This window comes from Monodelphis domestica, chromosome 4 (assembly GCF_027887165.1).
Source record: "Monodelphis domestica isolate mMonDom1 chromosome 4, mMonDom1.pri, whole genome shotgun sequence".
NCBI lineage: Eukaryota > Metazoa > Chordata > Mammalia > Didelphimorphia > Didelphidae > Monodelphis > Monodelphis domestica.
In genome coordinates this window covers 92,503,238-92,512,443 of record NC_077230.1, presented here as the reverse complement: position 1 = coordinate 92,512,443, position 9,206 = coordinate 92,503,238, and the positions used below count along the sequence as shown (strand labels likewise).

At 41.6% G+C, this 9,206-nt stretch overlaps 1 protein-coding gene across 3 annotated transcripts in view; it reads left to right on the top strand.

The window, feature by feature from the left end:
- Positions 1 to 1,910: 1,910 nt before the first annotated feature.
- Positions 1,911 to 9,206, top strand: part of POPC1 (DNA photolyase) — a 29,714-nt gene continuing 22,418 nt past the window's right edge. Inside the window, exons 1-3 of one of the 3 annotated variants that reach the window (XM_056825111.1) lie at positions 1,911 to 2,247; positions 8,175 to 8,530; positions 8,640 to 8,785. In XM_056825111.1, the coding sequence (XP_056681089.1) occupies positions 8,197 to 8,530; positions 8,640 to 8,785 (480 nt within the window). In that variant the 5' untranslated portion in view covers positions 1,911 to 2,247; positions 8,175 to 8,196. 3 annotated transcript variants of the gene reach the window in all.

The window sequence follows — 9,206 nt, the reverse complement described above, 5'->3', positions numbered from 1 at the left end:
TCAGAAAGACTTGAGTTCAATTTTGGCCTCACATGCTTTCTAGATGTGTAACCCTGAGCAAGTCATTTCACCTCTGTTTGCCTTAGTTTCCTCACCTATAAAATGGGAATGATAATAGCACCTACCTCCTAGGTGTGTTATAAGGATTATATGAGGTAATAATTGTAAAGCACTTAGCACAGTGCCTAACACATTGTACTATATAAATATTAGTTATTATTATTCCTGTATGTAATTTATTATATATATATATATTAATAAACAGTCAAAGAGCAGCAAGCTGGTGCTGAACTTCTTGGTAGATTCTACTTTAGTCAATCAAGTGGATAGAGTGCCAGGCCTAGAATCAGGAGGACATGAATTCAAATCCAGGCTGACACTTACTAGCTGTGTGACCCTAGGCAAGTCACTTCACCCCATTTGCCTCAGTTTCTTTATATGTAAAACGAGCTGGAGAAGGAAATGGCAAACTACTCAAGTATCTGTTGCCAATAAAACCTCAAATGTGATCACAAAGAGTTGGACATGACTGAAACAAATAAATAAGAACATAAATATACAAATTTAAAATAAAAATAAGAAATGTAAAATCAAATCAAATAAATCAGAAATAAAGAAATAAGATAAATAATGAATGTATAATAAAATATTATATTATTTCAATAAAACAAGTTAATAAAATAAGGAAAAAGAGAAAATAAATTAAAAATAATTTTAAAAAGAAAATTCTTTGCCCATAGTTATTAAAATTTAAGTATCTGGGAGGAAATTCAAATCCAAATTTCCTGACAGATCTTTTGATCTCATCTGGTGGGGATTTCACCCTCTCCTCTACCCCTCCACACCACAAGAGAGATAAGCTTTGGTTTTTGGTTTAACTTGTTTTGAGTGAGGAACTCCCTCTGCTGATCCTTTTGGGAAACTGATGCATATGGACACACCCACTATGCAAATTAGTGCTTAGGCCAACTGAGTTTAAGCAAGGCAATAGCTTTGCAATTTAGTTACTTTGGGAAAATGACTTGCAGAGGACCACATAGCTTTATGATTGGGGGTGGGGTGGGGGGAGCGGGGAAGAAGGGACACTAGTACCCAGGTCGTCCCTATTTCCAGATCATCTCTTTAACCACTTCTCACATGCTGACTCTCTTGCTTATTTAGCTTGTAACCTGTAATGGATACAGTGCTGGATTTGCGAGTTTGACTAGTTAACGCTACCTCTTGCTTTTCCTGGCTGCAAGGCACTTTACCTTTCAATCTCAGATTCCTCATCTGCAAAATGGGGATAATAATAGCACCTACTACACAAACACCTAGCATTTATCAAGTGCCTACTATGTGCCAGGCACTGTGCTAAGAGCTTGGGAATGCAAAAGCAAAAACCAGTCCTTGTTCAGGAGCTCCATCTTAGGAGGGAGACAAGCAAAGAAATACAAGAAATAAGCAGATTAAATTGGCAGAGAAAACATGCAAACAATATGTAGGTAAACTATAGAGACAGTAGAGAGAATCTCAGGGGAAAGGCATTAAGATTAAGAAATTAATGAAATTAATTTCTTTTAATTAATGAAATAGGATGGGACTGGGTTCTTGCGGATGGCGGGACGAAGGAAACCCCGGAAGCCAGGAGGTTTATGCATTTCCAGGGTTGCAATGAGTCAAACAAGACCATCTAGCAGCAAATCTATAAGATATCCATTTAGAGCGCTTTGCAAACTTTAAACCACTATACGTGCTGGCTACTATTATTAAAGTTGATGGAATGCAAAATTTTCTTTAAAAGTACAGTAATAAAAGAGGGTGAGCTTCGTTCCTAGCCCTCGCACGAACATACTTCCAAAAGGAGTAGGGGTCGGAGGCGGAGAAACAAGCCAAGACCCAACCCCTCCAAGCGAGCTGCGCACGCAGCCAGGCCCTGCCCCCACCGGCGGGATCACGTGGCCAGAGCCCTTCCTTAGCCCAGCCTAGCTCAGCCGCGCGCGGAGTCGGGAGTTTCGGGTTGTGTGTGCTCTTGAACTCTGCGCGGGGGCCGGAGGAGCGAAAGGGGGAGCACGCGCGAACGGGCGCGCGCGCGCCGGGTCGCCGGGCTCGGTTGTATAAGCGCCGGGGTGGCACCGCCTCCTCCCTGGACCTCGAGCTGCTGCTGCTGCGTAAAGCGCGGACACTGTGTGCTTGGCCTAGCTTGTTGCGAGCTCCGCCGGACGCGGGGGGCCTCGGGCTTCCAGCACTGTTTACAACCGCCCCCAGGTGAGCAGAAGTCGGAGCGCCTCTCGGGCATGACTAGGGGAGCTGGGGCACCCCGTCCCGTTTCTCACCCACCCTTCCCGGTTTGGCGCCGGGCCTCCGGAACCTTTACAAAGCATGTTCTGCATGCGCGCCAAGCGTGTCCTGCACGCGCGCAAAGCTTGTCCTGCATGCGCACAAACCTATCCCGGCCCTTGGAGCCCCGGGGTGGGGGGCGGGGTAGGGAGAGCCCAGAGCTGGAGTACCCTGGAAGGAACTTCGGATTCGGTTTGGGAGACCGACGACCTGGCTCCAAATCCTGATTCTGCATTTTGTAGAGTTAGTTCACTTCCAGCTTCAATTCTAATGTAAAAAGCAAAGAGTCGGATGCTCTCCTAAAGGTCTGAAATCCTATGATCTGATCTTCATCACATCCTAGTAAATCTGTCCTAGAACGAACTAGGGAAATGGTGGTCTCCCCATTTCTTGACCTCCTCCTGTTGTAGCTATAGCAGTTGAACCAACACCTTTGTTTTGGCTCTATGTCCAATAAACATGCCAAAAGCGGCTGGTAATTGTATGGTACCTGAAAGAAGGAAAAAAAAAGTCGAGACAGTCGCTAGAAAGAAGATTTACACTTGCAATGCAACAGAGATGTATAGAAAAAGACACTATTTAGGAGTTTAAAACGCTATTTTTCTAAAGGACTTTTATATAGAAAAGTGACAGAATCAAAGGAAGTGTTTCATCCGATTGACTATACAAGGAGGAGCTGCAGCTAAGGTGAGATACAGGGTGTCCCAAAAGTCTTAGTGCAGCTTTAAAGCGTTAATAACTCCAGAAATATTAGTGCTACATATTTTTAAAAAGACCACATGGGATTTTTAAAAAATTAAAATAAAAAACCACATTGGAAAAGTGATTTATTTAAATATTTACATTTTGAAGTTTCTTATGAAAATTAAAAAAAAAAAAACCACCTCGGTGTACTCATGTGATCACTGGTTGATTTCCAAACCTGGAAAAACTTTCAGTTGCTTGATGACTAAAAGAATTGCATTTGTAATCCTAACATTAAGATAATTCAAAGAAAGAGAATATGATGTCTGAAGATAATTTTGATGTGACACCAGGAGAAAAAAAATCTGATCCGATAGATCATGTGACCAAGGTATGGAAGCCAGAGCCCCTCCTCCACCAACGAATAGCTGAGGCAGTGTCATCCAGCAACTGTCATACACATGACAGGGTGCCCCATCTTATGAAGATTCACATTCAATTTTTATTATTCAAAATTCACAAAACCAAAGTTTAAATTTAAATAATCCAGCAAAAAGTGGATTCTTGAGGTAAATTTATACATACATGTATAGATATATGAGTGTGTATATATATATATACATATATGTAATATCCTATATGGTACAAATAATACACTGAAACAAAAAAAATGGCTATTGGAAGAGGATAGAAAAGTAGGGGTTTCTTTGTAGTTTTAATGCTTTATATTTTCTAAGTAAAATACAGCAATCTTACTTAAAATGAACATTGCATAGAAACCTCAGTCTCAAAACCCATTGGTTTGGAACTCCTCTGGCTGGAGATGGATACCCTGGGTGTAGTTTGTGAGGGAGGAAGCAAGGAATTCTCATCCAGCTTCTAGTCCATCTGGCTCCAGCTTTGAGAGAGAAGATGGAAGAGGCCCGCCCCACTTGAGGTTGCTGAAAGAAAAGACTGGGAAGCCATGAGAGGAGCTCCATCACATGTCTATCATGTCCCTGTCTCTAGCTTGCTATGCTAGAAATTTTGGGGACCTTCCCCTTGGATGAAATCTAGGACTCTCATTGTTGAGCTGAGTTACCTCATTCCCAATGAGAGAGTGCCTTCATTCTGTATTGTCTGGTATATGGTCTCAAATATATACTTTCTCTCATTAGTTGAATTGGATAGTTGGATTTCTTTGATAATTCCTATTTGTGTTCATTGTGGAAGTGGTCTTCAGTGGAAAAGTAGTCAAAGCTTGGATAATAACGTAAGTCCTGCTTCCTCCAATAATGAACAGTGATCAGAATTTAGATCAAACCTGAAAATCATATCCTCTGGACTAATAATATAATATTTAAGGGAGCAGATAGAGCTAATTCTAGCCCAGGACCACCCTTCTCTGAGGAGGGCAGAGTGGCCAAGTTTCTGCCTTTCTGCTTCCCCTCCTTGCAGGGGGAGAGGAGGTGATGTTTCTTCTGCTTCCTTTTGAGCCACTCAATGACACGTTGTGCTATTTGGGAGGAACAGCCTTCACAGCAAGTGGGCCTCTACTACAGAAGATTTTTAGGTTCAAAATTAAACCCCATTTTGTAACTTGACTCTGAAATAAAGAGGATTTTACATGGGAGATTAATACTCACCTAAAGAAACATCCTAGAGGCAAGTAGGTGGTTCAGTGGAGAGGGAGCCAGGCACAGAGATGGGAGATCTTGGGTTCAAATAGGGCCTCAGACACTTCCTTAGCTGTGTGACCCTGGGCCAGTCACTTGATCCACCCCCCACCCCCACCCCCAATGTCTAGTTATTATCACTCTTCTGCCTTGGAGCTGCTGTGGGAAAAACACCCAAGTTTTAGCAGGGTCTCACCCCAAGAATGGGAGACTCAAACTCTGTTCAATCTAAAAGTAAGAAAAGAATTTTATTTGAAGAAGAGGTTTAATAGCCTAATAGCTGGTGGAATAGTCTAGGGGTTAATCAGGTAGCCTTAGGGCTGATGGATAAGCCCAGGGGCTAGTAGAATAGTTTCTCTGGAGCTGATGGAATGGCAGCTCCATGTGTGGAGTAGCAGCTTCCTCACCTGTGGATCAGATGTGGCATATTTATTAGGGCCTGGGGGGCCAGTCATCTCATTCCAGAGAAATCTTCACCTCTCCCCAAAACCCTGGAACGTGGGCATGGCTAAATGCAGGTGGAGGTCTATTTTGGTATACTCGTCACCAGAAAGGGAATAAGGAGCATGAGCAGATTTGGGAGATTCTTCTGGGATGCCAGAGTCCCGAGGGCACAGGTCCATTGTTCTCCATTGTCCACCTTGCTATCATTTGTCATTGTGGGAGAGGTCTTGCTGCCCTTCTGGAATGAGAATATGGGGGGAAGATGCAGTACATTGGAGGACCACTATTGGTAATTAATTGTATCTTACAGTTCTAAACTAAATAAAGAACAATGTAATTAATAAAACATTAGGCACAAAGCTGATGCCCAGTACAGAATATTAAAGATCCAAGACACAGGATGGGTAACTGATCAATCTGCATTTCATGCTTGACTGATGCTGAAACTAGAGATTTTGCTGTTGATGTTTAACCAGTGCTACCTGGTGAGAAAGACAAGATTTTAGAGTATGAGGGTCTGTTCCTATTACTATCCCTCACTGCTCTCTGTCTGCCCCCACCAGAACCAGTACTTTGAACTGATTCTAAAGTAAAAGGTAAGAGATTTAAAAAAGAAAAAAACCTCTTGAATCCCATTTCCTCCTTTCCTAACATTTCTTTTTCATTCCTTTTTCTTCTCTTTCTCCTCTCCTAATACTTTCTTCATCATCTATCATTTCCTTTTTCCTTTTTTTTTAACTTCTGCCACAGCCTCTTAACAGACCATTATATGGAATCCTTTGATACTTGGGTAAATCTGTGATCTCAATCATGTGAACACTCTTGACTGGCCTACCTTTCCTTTTCACAACATGAGTGAGGTTCTTGTCCTTGTCTTCTGAATTCTCCAAAGAACATCTGCTAAGCAGCCTTCCTCAGGGTCTTTCTTTGAACATTTTCTGGGTACCAGCCCTGTTCTCTTCTGTCCCTTGTTTGTTATTCCTGGGTCTTGATATATGATCAGCCACCTCCTTTTCACAGCAAACATTGCTTTGGTGATCTTTCATATGAAATAAAAAGTTCTTTTGCCTCTTTTTCAATTTTGAAAGCCGTTAGATGTTTAATATTTATCTGTTAGCTAACCTCTGCATAGCATTCTAAGGACATTATCTCATTTGATCTTTTACAACCCTATGAGACAGATGGTTAGGTGTTTTGTTGTTCATTCATTTCAGTTTGTGTCTGACTCTTGGTGACCCCATTTGGGATTTTCTTGACAAAAATCCTGAAGTGGTTTGCCATTTCACAGCTAGTAAGTGTCTGAGGCCAAATTTGAACTCAAACCTTGCTGACTCCAACCAAACACTCTATCTATCCACTGTGCCACCTAGCTGACCTTAATTATGTACATATACTGTCTTATTTATTAGAATGAAAGTTTCTTAGGGGCAAAGTCTATCTTTGCCTTTTATTTGTATGCTCAAATTTAGTACAGTACCTAGCATACTCTGTATTCTTAATAAATGTTCTTAGTTGATTGATTGTTTGGAATGAAGAGTATTAACACTGGTCTTGGAGATAGTGAAAAGAAAGAGTTTGTGTATTAGCTTCTTAGATTTGAAACTTTTCCTCAGTGGGCCTTGACATAGAGTTCTCTTTCAGACAAAGGAAACCACCATATCATCTGCAAAGATGATAGTTTAGTTTTCTTCTTGCCTACTTTAATCCCTTCAATTTCTTTTTCTTCTCTATTTATTCAGTGCCATACCTATAAAAGTACCAAAAAACTTTTTTATAGAATTAGAAAAAATTATAACAAAGTTCATCTGGAAGAACAAAAGATTAAGAGTATCAAGGGAAATAATGGAAAAAAAAGTGAAGGATGGTGGCCTAGCAGTACCAGATCTTAAACTGTATTATATAAAGCAGTGGTCATTAAAACAATATGGTACTGGCTAAGAGACAAAAGGGAGGATCAATAGAATAGATTAGGAGTAAATGACCTCAGCAAGCTAATGTTCAATAAACCTCACTATTTGACAAAAACTGCTGAAAACATTGGAAAATAGTTAGGTTTAGATCAACATCTTACACTCTATACCAAGATAAATTCAGAATGGGTAAATGACAAATATAAAGAGTGAAATAAAATACATTAGGTGAACATAGAATAGTATACCTGTCAGATCTGTGGGAAAGGAAGGAATTTAAGACCCAGCAAGAGAAAGAGAACATTACAAAATGTAAAATGAATGGCTTGGACTATATCAAATTTAAAAAGGTTTTGTACAGACTAAGGAAACCAGATATTCTTCCCAGCTACCTACTGTAATGTTATGACCATGTACACACAATTCCTCCTTCCCTTCCTTCCTATCTTCCTTCCTGCCTTTCTTCCTACTTTCCTTCCTTCCTTCCTTCCTCCCTCCCTCTATTCCTCTCTTCCTTTCTTCTTCCCTTCCTCCCTCCCTCCCTCCCTCCTTTCTTTCCTTCCTTTCTTCTTCCCTTCCTCCCTCCCTCCCTCCTTTCCTCCCTTCCTTCCGCAGTTAGGTATTATAGTAGATAGAGTACCAGGCCTGGAGTCAGAGAGACCTAAATTCAGATCTCGTCTCAAGACACTTCCTAGCTATATGACCATGAGCAAGTCACTTATATAAATTTAAAAAAATCTCTGGACCATAATTCTGATTGTGTAGCCCTTGTTCTTCTGCCTTAGATTTGTTGCTAAGACAGCACATTAGGATTATTTTTTTAAATTCTTTCTTTGCTTGTTACATTAAAATTCCCAGATATCTCCTTCCCTCCTTCCTCTATACTAGAGAAGGCATCATTTAACAAAAATATGTGTCTATATAAAACTACATTTTGCTTGTTTCTATTTATTAGTTCTTTGTACCATTCTCAAGGGGAGGTTGGAATAGAAGCCCCTAAATTGTCCAAATTGGATGTGTCCAGAGAATTGGGGTTTATAGCTTAAGTGATTAAATTGGATCCACCCAGCCCCTAGCAGAAGAGAGAGTTCAACAGACTTCCCACTTGTTATCCCAAATTATTTTTTTCCTCTGCCTAATCCAACTCCTCTATATTTTCCAGAATAAAAGGAATAAGACCCACCATGGCCCCCAAAAAGAGGAGCCTTGGTGACGGTGATGAGCAAGAGAAGACAGAAACCCAGGAGAATAAAACCAAGAGGAAGCCTCTCCAGAAACACCAATTCAGTAAGAGTAACGTGGTTCAGAAAGAAGAGGAAAACAAGAGAGAGGGAGAGAAAAAGGGAGGAGCAGAAGGCTTGCAAGAAGTCGTGATGCAGTCCAGGCTGCAGACAGCTTCCTCTGTGCTGGAATTTCGTTTTAACAAACAACGAGTGAGACTCATCTCCCAGGACTGCCACCTGCAGGACCATTCCCAGGCCTTTGTGTACTGGATGTCTCGGGACCAGAGAGTACAAGGTCCGGGGAGGGGGATCATTGAGTGGGTGATTCTATGGGTTTGGCACCTGCCTTTGTGGGCATCTGAATTTTTTTTACCTCAGTTTCCCTCCCTTCTCTATTTTTGCAGATAATTGGGCTTTCCTTTATGCCCAGAGGTTGGCCCTGAAACAGAAGCTGCCCCTGCATGTCTGTTTCTGTCTCGCACCCTGCTTCCTGGGTGCTACCATTCGCCATTATGACTTCATGCTTCGTGGTCTGGAAGAAGTAGCCGAGGTAGATGGGAAAGGAGAAGAGGCGGAGCCAAGATGGTGGCTACAGAGCCAAGATGGCGGCTCAGTAGCAGCAAAAACTGGACCTGCTCCAAGAATTCTCCTCAGTGGGAGAGGACTTTATTGGACAACTGGAAGAGAAATTGGGGTTGTCTGTAGCTCCTTTAGGGGTGCAAGAGCTGTCTTTTCATTCATTTGATAACTGTTGATAAAATACCTTCTATGTACAGAAGGGGAAAGGGAGGAAGAGAGCAAGTATTTATGAAATGCCTACTATGTACCCAATCCTGCAAGTATATCCCATTTGAATTCCCCAACCATCCTAGAAGGTAGGTGTGACTATTATCCCCATTTATAGTTGCAGAAACTGAGGCAGACAGTGGTTGAGCTACTCAGCCAGGGTCACACAGGTAATGCCTGAGGCT